General features: G+C 47.0%; 1 protein-coding gene across 5 annotated transcripts in view; it reads left to right on the top strand.

The window, feature by feature from the left end:
• The window catches only part of AKT3 (AKT serine/threonine kinase 3), a 308,783-nt gene that overhangs the window by 290,029 nt on the left and 5,596 nt on the right, over positions 1-13,158 (top strand). For all 5 annotated transcript variants that reach the window (XR_007909725.3, XM_070055614.2, XM_051820800.3 and 2 more), the window contains exon 13: positions 6,185-6,287. Coding sequence is in view for 4 of the 5 variants with exons in the window: in XM_070055614.2 (XP_069911715.1) it covers positions 6,185-6,287 (103 nt within the window). In the remaining variant the exon portion in view is untranslated. The remainder of the gene's footprint in view (positions 1-6,184; positions 6,288-13,158) is intronic.

Raw genomic sequence — 13,158 nt, 5'->3', positions numbered from 1 at the left:
GCTCCCTTCAAATAAATTAAATGTTTAAATATATTTGATGGACAGAGACAGGTTGAGAGAGCTCCCATCTGCTGATTCTCTGTTCTGATGATCTGAAGCCCAGGGCTAGGCACTCAGTGCAGGTCTCTGGAGCGGGCGTCCAGATCCCGGTTTCTTGTGCTACCATGGCCCTTCTCAGGATCTACAGGCACAGGAACCAGGAGCCAGGAGCCAGAGCTGGATATTGGTCCAGGTGCTCAGATGTGGCATGTAGGAGTCTTAACTGCTAAGTTAAACGCCTGCCTCTCAAAATTCTAACAAATTGAAGAGAATTCCTTTTCTCTTTGTTCTTTTATTTATACTGTAAAAAAGCACACAATATTTACTTTTAGAAATATAGTGAATGATAGTGATTTGGTAACATCGAAAGTTTGGTAGAGGATCAGTGTGGGAAGAATTAAAGGAGCTGCCAGTTTGCTGCCATTATATGCACCTGAGGCTACACAAGTCAACCCAGCTCTAAACATGTCTTTTCAGTAAAATAAAATGATGGCTTGAGTGCAGAACTTTGATTTTCCTGTTTGAATTATTGAGAACTATTCAGTTTAATATGTTTCCATTTAATTTGTCAAGAAAATGTTTACAGTTAATGATGCTATTCATTAATTTAGTACACAAAAGCTGAGATTTACAGTTAAATGCTTCTGACTTGATACATGCTTTATCATTTCTAAATGGGATTTTACCTTGTGTTGGGTGATGCAGGAGTGTTTTGAGAGAAGTGCCAGACGAAAGAAAGAAGAAAGGAAAGATACTGGTTTAAAACCAGAACAGGAAACTAATGTAGTGGTATGCTAGGCTGCAATAACAAAATACCACAGACAGATGCTTTGAACAATAGAAATTTGTTTTCTCACAGTTCTGGAGGCTTGAGGCCCAAGATCACAAAGTGTGCAAACTTGGTTTCTACTAAAGTCTCTGTCCTTGGCTTGAAAATGTCTGTCTCCTCCCTGCCTTCATCTTCTTTCTTCAGTGCTTGTGTGCCCAGATTCCCTATTAAGAACACTTGTCAAGTTGGCTCACCCTGAGATCTCATTTTAATAATCACTTCTTTAAACACTCAATTTCCTAATGTAATCTGTTGTGAAATACTGGGGTTAGGACTTCAATATATGAATGGAAGAGGGGGCACAATTTAGCCCCTAATAATACAGTGTTTGAAATTTGCTCAATTGTTGTAAAGATGAACTATATGCTGGGAATCTATAATAAAGTTCAACATCTGGGCATCCCTAATCATTTCTGTGGGAATGCCTCTATTCGAATGCTGGATGAATTCTTTCAAGCCTTACCCATTAACTTTCCCCATAAATACAATGTAGGGCCTTTACGTCCCTCTATAAATGTTTAAATCTTATGAGATTGTCTTCCTTTCTGTGTGTGCGTGTGTTTGTTGGGGGGGGGGGGGGATCTTCCAACATGAATATCTTGACTTTATGTATGTCTGCAGAAGCAATCAGAAGCAAAAGCAGTTCTCATCCAAAGTGCTGTAGTCAGAAAGACCATGAAATCAGGAGGCCTAGGTTGTTACTACTTCAGTTGCTATATATGTATGATCTTTGGCAAGCCTTTTCACCAATGTCAGCTTTAATTTCCTCATCTCTAAAAAGGTAGACAACATGCTCTCTGACATCCCACTCAGCTTCAATATTGAGTGATTTATTCATTTATTCAGCCAATATTGTCAACTGCTACTATGTGGCAAACTGTTTTAGGAATTGGGGATATAGCATTAGTTCAAGACAAAGTCCCATATGGGGAAAATGGAAAACAAATGGCAATATGGTAAATTTAATACCAACCATATCACTAATGACAGTAGATGTAAATGATCTATATAGCACAATTGAAAGACAGAGATTACCATGCTGAGTAAAAAGGAAGAACCAACTATTTGCTGCTTGCATGGAATCAACTTTAAATATGAGATAAAAGTAGATTAAAAGCAAAAGAATAGAAAATTATATGCCATGCTCACTCTAAACAAAAGAAAATAGAGTGGCTGCATTAATATATGATTTCAAAGCAAGTTATATTACTTGAAATAAGGAGAATCATTTAATAATAATAGAGGACGTCATTTCATAAAGAATCTAACAATGAGTTATGCATACTACAAAATGTATGATGCAAAACTTAGTAGAGAGTATAAGACTATAGAGATTATAAACAATCTATGGGTCAAAGAAGAAATCAAGAGAGAAATCAGAAAATAGTTTAAACTAGCTAGAAATGAAAACAAACCGAACTGTAAAATATAGCTTAAATAGGGAATTTTATGGTACCAGATGACTGTGTTAGAAAAAGACAGGCCTACCTAATGTCAGAGACTTTAGTTTCTATCTTAAGAAACTAGAAAAATATCTAAGACTAAGTGTACTGTAAGTAGAAAAAAGAAAACAAAGATTGGGACATCAATCAATGAAGAGCAAGCAGGATAATAGAGATCGATGCAAGGAAAAACTGGTTCTTTGATAAGATCTTTTTTTTTTTTTTTTTTTTTTTGGACAGGCAGAGTGGACAGTGAGAGAGAGACAGAGAGAAAGGTCTTCCTTTGCCGTTGGGTCATCCCACAATGGCTGCTGCGGCCGGCGCACCGCGCTGATCCGAAGCCAGGAGCCAGGTGCTTTTCCTGGTCTCCCATGCGGGTACAGGGCCCAAGCACTTGGGCCATCCTCCACTGCACTCCTGGGTCACAGCAGAGAGCTGGACTGGAAGAGGGGCAACCGGGACAGAATCCAGCGCCCCGACCGGGACTAGAACCCGGTGTGCGGACACCACAGGCAGAAGATTAGCCTATTGAGCCGTGGCACCAGCCTCTTTGATAAGATCTTTAAAACTGACATATTTCGGCCGGCGCCGTGGCTCTCTAGGCTAATCCTCCGCCTAGCGGCGCCGGCACACCGGGTTCTAGTCCCGGTCGGGGCTCCGGATTCTGTCCCGGTTGCCCCTCTTCCAGGCCAGCTCTCTGCTGTGGCCAGGGAGTGCAGTGGAGGATGGCCCAGGTGCTTGGGCCCTGCACCCCATGGGAGACCAGGAAAAGCACCTGGCTCCTGGCTCCTGCCATCGGATCAGCGCGGTGCGCCGGCTGCAGCGGCGGCCATTGGAGGGTGAACCAACGGCAAAGGAAGACCTTTCTCTCTGTCTCTCTCTCTCTCTCACTGTCCACTCTGCCTGTCAAAAAAAAAAAAAAAAAAAACAACAAAAACCAAAAAACAAAAAAACAAACAAACAAAAAAAAAAAAACTGACATATTTCTGACCTGACTGTATAGAAGAGTGACAAGAGAGATATTAATACCATGAAATAGAGAGGTGATACTATTAAGGATTTGATGGGTATTTTTTTTTCTTTTTCTTTTGCTCCCCCCATAGGTATTAAGTAAATAATGTCGAATTATTATGTATAACTTCATGCCAATAAATTTAAGAAATTAACTGAAGTAGACAAAATTGTTTAAAAATACAAATTACCAAGAAGAAATAGAGATTACAAATAACATGTATTTGTTGAAGAAATTATGTTTGTGGTTCAACTCCCTCAGAAAGACTTGAGACTAGTATGACTTCACTGCCATTTCTGCCAGACATCTAAGGAACAGTATCAGTTGTGTACAGATTCTTCCAGGAAGCTGAACATGAGGGAAGATATCTCAGCTCATTCTGTGAAGCTGGTACTTACTTGATACCAAAAGCAGGGGGCCAGTGTCATGGCGCTGCACCTTCGGCCATTGCTTTTGACGCTGGCATCCCATATCAGAGCACTGGTCAAGTCCTGGCTGCTCTGCTTCTGATCCAGCTCCCTGTTAACACACCTCTGCTACCCATGTGGGAGATCCGGGTGGAGTTCAGAGTTTCAGGCTTTGTCCAGGACCAGGAGCTTCTTCCAGGTCTCCCATGGGGGTACAGGGGCCCAAGCACTTGGCCCAAGCACTGCTTTCCCAGGCTATTAGCAAGGAGCTGAACCAAAAGTGGAGCGGCCGGAACTCCACAATCGCTCATTTGGGATGCCGACATTGCAGGCAGAGGCTTAACCTACTAATAAGCCACAGCACTGGACCCCAGTTAAACTGTATTTTAAATCCTTACTGTCTTATACTCACAAACAACTCTGCTTTCTTGAGACAGTACTTGATGTACTCGAATGGGGATTCTTGGCATCCCCTAGTGTTACACACAAAATTTTGTCCTTGGCTTTAAAGGGCTCTTTGGAGGTGACCGTGATCCAAAAGGGATTCGAGTAACTGCCCCGGGGACTGACAGTGCTGGACTCAGCTGTGCTGGTCCTGCAGCAGGCATGGGGGTGGGGTGGGGCAGGGAAGTTTGGCTTGCCCAGGGTCACAGATGTCTGACCCACACGCACCTCGGATGGCTGGGTGGGAGCAGGAGCCAAAAGGAGCTCCTGCTTCTAAGGGCCCTGGCCCTGAGGAACAGGTGAGGTCTACAGGTTTCTTTTTAACATAAGCGCCCAGTGCTGACCTGCAGTCAGAGCACAAGCTCTGCTCGGTGCCATTCAGCACTGGACATGCCTGCCGCGTTAGAATGCAAGTCTCACAGAGTCACAGAAACTGGTATGTTGTGGAACAGTTTTGCAGAAGCAGACACACACAATTGGCCTTAGATCAATGCATTTTCCCACTCTTACTGTCACCAATTTACGTTAAATAATGAGGCAGAAATCTTTAAGTTACTGTCTAGAAAGAGTACATTTTAACAAATCAGGTCAAGCACAGTTAAAAATGCATGTTTTCAAAACAAAGGGCCACATTTTAGCTTATGGCACATGTTACAGAGTATTTTAAGTCTCTGCTTTTTTGTCATTCTTTTTGTTCGCCACGTCCACAGTGACCGCAGGGTCTCTTTCGGGATGGAAGCAAATGCAGGTTCCAGTTACCAGCTGGTAATGGCTACTAAAGAACAGTGTGACGTCTTTCTCTGTAGCCGGGAATCTACCAGGAACAGGTTCCTCTGCCGGGGAGCAGAAACCTGCTGCTCTGTTAGGATGACTGGCTCAGGCACGCAGGCCACTCCCCTGCTAGACGGAAGCCGTCACTCGTCCACGCAGTCATGAGTAGAGGCTCTTTGCCAGCGTCACACATGTACACACAAGGACACCGGGGCAGTGAACACTGGAGAATTTATGGTTTTCTTTTTAGAAAACTGAGGTGGTAATTGCCCATACCTGGGAGGGAACTGGGAGACTGGAATTCTGGTTGTGATTTCCTTCTGACTCCCCACTGTACAGATGTTCACAAAATAAATCCTCATCCTTCTGGCCAAAAGTTCACCCCGAGAAATTCTTTTAACCTAAATGGACTTCTCTGGGGCAGTGGGAGTGGGTTTTGCTTACCCCTGCCCTGCTCTTACCGTGTGCTTCCTTTTGAGGCCAAAAATCTAAATGTGCCTTCCAGTTAAGGAAAAGCTGCGACAGTTGAGAGAACGCTACCTGTAACTTTAAAAAACTGAAATACATCTTAAGACACTTTTCAACAGATTACAGGAGAGCTTAAAGCCTCTCCAAATGCCACGTTGCTGCCCAGGATGTTCCTGGCCGTGCGGATCACAGGCTGCCCTCTGTAGCATTGTCTGTCCTCATCCTGCTTCATTTTTCTGTTCACCTTCTGAGTCAGAGACACGCAAACAACATACACACCCTCGTCGTCATTACACCTGCCCCAGAGAAACCCCAGCACAAAGGCAGCATTCCCGTCTGTGAGGTAGGGACGAGCTTACTAACTTGTACTTTTTTAACAGCCTCTTCAGCCAAGTACCAAGAAGAGAAACACAGGAAAGCCGGCAGGGTTGTGATTTTGCTGCAGGACGAGCCTGTGTCTTGTCACGGTGGTTGGTCACCGTGCGGTTTGGCCTGTATGTCACCAGAAGAGAAGTTAGGATGGATTTTCAGTACCTTCCTTCCGCTCTATTCCGTGGTTCACCGTTGTTCTGTTTGACATGGTCCCTCAAACTTTATGTGGAACCAAGTCCCCACCACCGTGTGTTTAGGCTGTTGTCGCGTCTGCCTCACACAGAGGCTCAGCCTTCAGTCTTTTGTACTATTCATTTCATTATTTGCTCTCTAATTTTAGCCTGGAAATGAGTTTTTCTGGGTTGAAATTGGTTAATAGTATTCTTCTTTATTCTTACAGCTTGTACCTCCTTTTAAGCCTCAAGTAACATCTGAGACAGATACCAGATACTTTGATGAAGAATTTACAGCTCAGACTATTACAATAACGCCACCTGAGAAATGTAAGTAGATCTGGAAGGCACTTGATAACATTCTAATGTAACTGGAAAAAATTTTTCCTGGAAAAAAAAGCATTTGATACTTTCTAGGTCAAATTCCACAATGACTGACTTCTTTCCATTTAAGAATGTGGAGTTCCCAGGGCGGAAATAACACAAGGTAGCTGTGGGGAAAGCTCATCTGGGTAGAAAAAATTATAGAGAAAACTTGTAACAGAATCGCAGGCTGATTTGTCTTGCGCACTGCTCTCTAGCAGGAATCTGACGTCAGCGGGTGGGGTCTGCGCTGGAGACCTCCTCTGGCCCAGTCTTGCTGTTCCCCACGCCACCTTCCTGTCCTGAATAGTTTTAAGATTCGCATTAAATTGAGTCACTCCTTTTTACTGAGCTTTCTCTTAAGCAGTAATACCTGTAAAGACACAATTTGCTAGTAATTTTTGATACGTGCAGACTCTGATTTATTAAAATTGTTAATGCACCACTTCAGATTGTTCCATATGTAGTAGTATGTGCCTCGCAGTATGAGAACTACCATAAGTAAGTGGATTTTCAAGAAGGAAAGGTTATCATCCGTAATTTTTAAACATTCTCATGCTGACAAAGGTCTGTGTCTGTCATTGACTTACGAGTGTAGATAGGATTGAGCTGGGGTAATATTTGAATCACTGCAGGAATTTTAATGTCACACTTTTGGTTCACACAATAACATCATATTTTTCTCTTTTTTTTCCTTTATGTCCCTTTTCTTCCCCCCACTCTCTTGCCTTTTAAAAACTTTTTGAGAGGCAGAGGGAAAGAGGGGGAGCAGGAGAGAGAGAGAGAGAAAGAGAAAGCACACTGGTCTGGGGCTAAATTTAGAAGCCAGGAGCTCCATCCAGGTCTCCTATATGGGTGGCAGGAACCCAGTCACTTGAATTATCAGTGCTGCCTCCCGGGTCTGCTTTATTAGCAAGAAGCTGGAGTCTGGAGCCTGAGCTGAGAACTGAACCCAGGAACTCCAGTGTGCCATGTGGGCATTTTAACTGCTAGACTAAGCATCCATTCTCATTGTTTTTAATACACAGTTTAGTTGATGGTGCTACTACATTTTGAGTATCCATCAGAGGGAAGGTTGACATGAAATACTGTTGCAGTTAAGATTGTAGTCAGTAAATTTTAATGGCAAATGGCAAACGAGGAGTCCCTGGGGCCAAGAGTTCTTAATCTGGGACCATGAGCTTCCATCAAGGGAACTCTAACCACCCTGAAAATGTAGACGCAACTGTGTGCACATGTGTACTTTTGTTTCTTTAGATTTGCAAAAAGGCAAGAACTGTTCATTTGATAAGTGAAAGAAAGTGAAACCCAACGAGAAGTCCATGAGCAGGGCTTCCCAAGTTGGCTGATGCCCAGGCCGAGCAGGGGAAACAGCTTGTGCAGTGGGCTGTGGTGGTGGAGCGGTTGGCTTCCACTCTGTCTGGTGTGCTACTGCGGAGATTTCAGAATCACTGAGAGTCAGAAACACCCCCAGAAAAGCCTGTGAAGTCACGGGCGAGCAGCTAAGGACCACTTGAACAGAAATAATGAGCACAGGCCTTGGCCTCAGGTGCCCCCATGGACTGTGGCAGTGTAATGGTCCAGAATGCTGGGCCACCCCAGTGAGTGCTCGGATCAGCCCCTGGGCAGTTTCCACCGTAGAGCATTTGGTAGGCCCTGTCATTTGGGTCTGCCCCTAACCCTAATCAGACCACATCATTTCTCTGCTTAAAAGCTTCCAGTGAGCCGGCGCCGCGGCTCACTAGGCTAATCCTCTGCCTACCAGCGCCGGCACACCGGGTTCTAGTCCCGGTTGGGGCGCCGGATTCTGTCCCAGTTGCCCCTCTTCCAGGCCAGCCCTCTGCTGTGGCCAGGGAGTGCAGTGGAGGATGGCCCAGGTGCTTGGGCCCTGCACCCCATGGGAGACCAGGAAAAGCACCTGGCTCCTGGCTCCTGCCATCGGATCAGCGTGGTGTGCTGGCCGCGGCGGCCATTGGAGGGTGAACCAACGGCAAAGGAAGACCTTTCTCTCTGTCTCTCTCTCTCACTGTCCACTCTGCCTGTCAAAAATAAATAAATAAATAAATAAATAAATTTAAAAAAAGCTTCCAGTGGCTGCCCATCCAGATTACTCACACCGGCTTGCACTGTGCTGTCTGATCTGGGCCTCGTCCGCTGCTCTCCCCTCTCTCTGTTGCATCTTCGCTGCTGCCCGCGTGTTCTGACCACACCTTGAACGTGCCCCACTGCGCGGTCCTTTCCAACTCTGGGATTTGCTGCTCCCGCCGCCTAGGATGCCCTCTGTCCTGGGTGTCTGCAGGAGGAGCTCCTTCTTCCTCTTCAGCTCCTAGTTCAAGGGCTCGCTTATTGGAGACCCTTCTCTGACCTCCCGGTCTGAAGAGCGGGGTCTGCCGACACCCCCCCCCCCCAACTCTGAGTTCACGTTAGCACCTTTGCCGGCTGCGTTTTCTCTGGTTCTTTGTTGCTTTGCTGTTTCTGCCACTAGAACCTGACAGCAGTGCAAAGGCTGAGCTAGTCTGTCTCATCTCTGGCCCAGCTTCCAGCCAGACGCCTGCCCCAGGGCAGGAGTCCGGTACACACTCCAGGAGCGCGTGAAGAAGCTGGTGGCGAGCTGCCGGGAGCTCAGGGTGAGGGGAGGCCCAGCCCGTGCAGGTGGCACTGTCCCCAGCGGTGCCTGGGTGAGCTTTGTTTGCCTCCTCTCGAGAGCCGCAGTGGGCCTTGGGATACGAAGGTCCTGATGTGAACCTGTCCGCAGCCTTGGTGCTCCCTGACCACTTCCTTTCCTAGTACCTAGAGCTTCTGGCATTTGTGGACTCTGACTGGGGCAGCTCAGACAGACAGAGCTCCATTCGCATAGAGAGGTAGACGGTGTGCATGCAAAAGCCGAGTGGATGTTTTACTTCAGCAAAACCATTGAAATCCCAGCTTGGGAGATAGAGTAAGGTTGAAAAAGCCCTGGACTCAGCCCTGGGAAACCTGCCTTGTGCCACGTCTGCCGCTGACTGGATCTAGGATGTGGTGGACATGTTGTCCTCTGAGCAAAGGCGTTGTGGTGCGAGGCCAGGTCGTCTCACAGCGCCCAGTCTTTGTGCAGCCGTGCACGTGAGAAGGCGGCGCTCTGGGGAAGGCACTAGGGCCCGGCGAGAGCGGGAACAGCTCTGTTTGCAGTTTTGCCTAAGTTGGGTTAACCGGCCTTCAGCAGTGCTTTGTTCTGAGATCTGCCACATGGATGGTGACAGTAGGCCCAGTGGAACACACAACCTGCTGACAGGGGCAGTGTGAGTAGAGGCTGTGGGGACTAAAGTACCCTGCCAGCAGGGTAGGACTGGAAAAGCCAGAGGAGCGCCCTTTAACGTGGGCTACCAATAAGGCATCACATGAACCTCCTTAGCTGGGCGGTTCCTGCACGTGATTGATTGGAATTCCAAAGCCCTGCCAAGGACCCACTCTCTGCAGAATCCGCTTTACCCGCTTTAGCCTTAGCTCCAGGCCCGTGTGGCACTTGTCCTGATGAGGACTCGTCATTTACGGGCCACTTTTTAGAACTTCTAAAATGAGATTTGGGTGTTAGAAGGTGCTTTAAGTCCCCAGCACAGTTTCTAGAACATAACTTGAACCTGGTTTCTCAGCTGGTTTTCAACAACGTAAAAGCCGTCTGGGCCCTGGCCAGTGCAAAAAGGAGAGCCCCACAGTGTCGCCCGCGCCTGCCCCTACAGAGCACCGTCCAGGGGCAGGCAGGGCACTGTCGACTCGCCCTCGTTTCCCTGTTCAGGCTCCCCAGAGAGGAAAGGCGGACGAGAGCCTCCTGGAGCACCGCGGCGGCAGCAGGCGGCGGTGTGTGCAGCCGCTTCTCTGGGGTGCAGCCTCTGCTGCTGCCTCTGCGGCTCAGCGCGCCCCAGCCGGGACGTGCTTTGGGCCCGTGGCTCTTAACAGCAGCTCCTGATTCTGCCAAGGCACCCAGGGCACAGGAAGTAGTTTTAGTTTGACAGTCTCTGGCTATATGGTAGATTGCCTCATGGGGCAGATAAAAGGAGAATCCGTAAAACCTTGAACTGTGATGACATTGAACATGATCTGCTCTTCGTGCCGCTTTGAGGAGTGGGGTGGTGAGAAGCCGTTGCAGCTCCGTCACTGCTAACACACAAAGGTTTGCTCATCAGAGCCCACAGTAGTACCATTTGTGAGCAGTTGTCTTTCCACTTGCCACCTTGCTTTTATAAAACAGAATGGAGTTATTTTTTAGAACAAATCAGCAGTTAGGCAGAATGTTCCCTTTTCTACAAACAGCTGCAGTAACAGGCCAGATTGTCCTCGCTGGTGTTAATTAATTAGAACAGATTTTAGAATGTGTCGTCTTTCGTTACATCCATTAATGGTCCTCTGCCTTCCCAGTCTATTTCTTGAGATCTGGTGGCTTTTGTTGCATGTTATTACATCTGTTAAGTAGGTGCTGTAAGAAAATGAGGCAACTGATGCTCCTTGGATCCAGCGATTGTGTGCAGCATGTGGCGTTGGATATTGGGTTTTTTTCCTCCAGAAAATGTTTTTAAAAACATAGTTCATGTTCTTTGTCATCATTGTATCCTATGAGAGTCCTTTTATAGCAGAAATTTAGAATTATTTATTTTTAAAGATTTATTTATTTATTTGGAAGAGAAGGTAGAGAGAGAGAGAGAGACAGAAATCTTCCATCCACTGGTTCACTACCCAGATGGCCGCCATGACGAGGCCGGACCAAGCTAAAGCCAGCAACATCTGCATCTCCTACATGGGTGGCAGGGGCCTAAGCACTTGGGTCATCTTCCTCTGTCTTCCCAGGCCATTAGCGGGGAGCTGGATCGGAGGCACAGCAGCCAGGACTCGAACCAGTGCCCCTGTGGGATGCTGGTGTCGTAGGTGGCCTTGGAACTTATTTATATACATTGCCTGGGTGCATCAGACTGTGTCTGGAGACAGCTGCAGTGCTACCTGCCACTTCCTGTAGCTCCCCTCACCACAGCCCATGCCCCCGCCCCGCCTCTCAGCTCCTTCTGGGACTCTGTTCGTTAGATATTTCCCTGACTCTGCCACCAAGCCTGAGGCAGCAAAGGGGAGCTGGAGTGATTGAGTCATTTCATGGGTTTAACAGAAAACCAAGGCACGGGCCCTAACTGGGGCTATTTGTGAAATTTAGATCTCTTTGTATTCAGAAATGGAATGAATTTGTTCCTGAAGTGACAGAGTGAAGCGTGTCTTTTCATTGTCAGCCGACACCCAGCCATAACTGCTCTTCCTGCAGAAAGGAGTCGAGCGCTGGCCATGTGGAGAGGCGGGCTGAGGCAGGACAGGCACCAGGCTTCCCCGACGCCGTCTGGGCCCGCCACACGTTTGCTCCACAGAAACACTTGGCAAAACAAAGCTGGTAGTGGGGGAAAACTGTTTCTTTGAAATGTGATTGGCACCTGTCAGTATGTGAACATTAAGATTGCAGCTGCCTTTTCTCTAGAGAGTTTTAGACTCTGACTCCACAACAGACACGCCGCCGCCCCCAGCTCCTGCTGTCTGAAGTGTAGCTGGAAGCACTGCTGAAGGCGTGTGATGGGAAAGGGAGTGGTTGCTTGGTTGGGAAGCAGCATTCTGTAAGGGGGTGGGGGCTCCCGTGTGGAAACAAACGCTGCCTTCGGTTACGGTGGGCTCTGCACAACAGAGGCCCTCAGAGCTCAGTGTGCGGGGTGTGGGGAGCCAGAAATGCTGCCTCATGAAGTGAGTCCCACCTAACAAGGTGGTACCCCGCACGTCAGAGGTCGCAGATGTGGGGTAATGCCAGTGGGCCCCACTTCTTAGAAACTTCTGCCTGGAGAATAGAATCCTGAAAAGAGCAGAAGAGAAATGCTTGTTCTTCAGCTGAAGGCAAAGCACCCTCATTTGTTAAGGTGCACAGCACAGCGGGGTCTGGCCTCTGGTCTTTCTCCCAGGACATGAAATCCATGCTCCCTGGAGAGGATTGGTAATGTACTGCCCACGGAAATCTGGGGAAATAGAATTCTTGGGCTTGAAGAAAAAGTTGTACATTTAAAGGACTTAAGTCCACTGCAGGAGAATATGAGAGTATGTGAAGAGCAGAAGAGATTGCACGTGGAGTATGTCCCGCACTGGACGGAGTCTAGGGGGCTATGGGAACGTTGTTCAGAACGTCAGCCCAGTGCCGGTACACACGGGGCATGTGTTGACAGAGTGACTGCATGGTTGCCCCGTAGCAGAACAGCATCCTGACAGTGCAGGGTTGTCATCACAGGACAGTCAGGGGGAGAACGCGTCATCATCTGTGACCTTTTAAATACAGAAAAACAGGAAAGATTCTTGCAAGGAGGAGCAGCCCGATTGTATGTAGGCTCTTCAGTGCCTTTCAGGTCTCTTCTCCGTGTTGGTTTCCTGATGGACTAGGACTTAGATATTGAGACCTTTTCCTCATTATCTTTGTTTATTCTAGTTTGAAGTCCTATCATAGGAAAATGGGGAATGGTGAGTTAAGGCAGATGGTAGATGTTGACTAAAACTTCACAGGAAGCGTGACTGCAGCCACGCCCAGAGTGCCCTGTGAAGGAGAAATGTGAGCACTTGAAGATATTTGATAGTGGATACTTTGGATGCTGTGGAATTCATTGAATTTGATAATTTTGACACGTATGACTTTATAAAATCAAGTTATTGAAAATTATTCCTTTTTTCATAGTTAGATTGAGTCTTGACATTTTGATATCTTAGAAAGGATTTTATGGTAGTATTCTTGATAGCATGTGTGTTTATGAAAATAACTTTTAAACATGTTTATGGGAGCTATCACCTCTTTTAATTTCCT

This window comes from Oryctolagus cuniculus, chromosome 13 (assembly GCF_051225735.1).
Source record: "Oryctolagus cuniculus isolate XC-2025 breed Fujian yellow rabbit chromosome 13, ASM5122573v1, whole genome shotgun sequence".
NCBI classification, from domain to species: domain Eukaryota; kingdom Metazoa; phylum Chordata; class Mammalia; order Lagomorpha; family Leporidae; genus Oryctolagus; species Oryctolagus cuniculus.
Note: the sequence above shows the minus strand (reverse complement) of the source record. Positions and strands in the feature narration are given on the sequence as shown.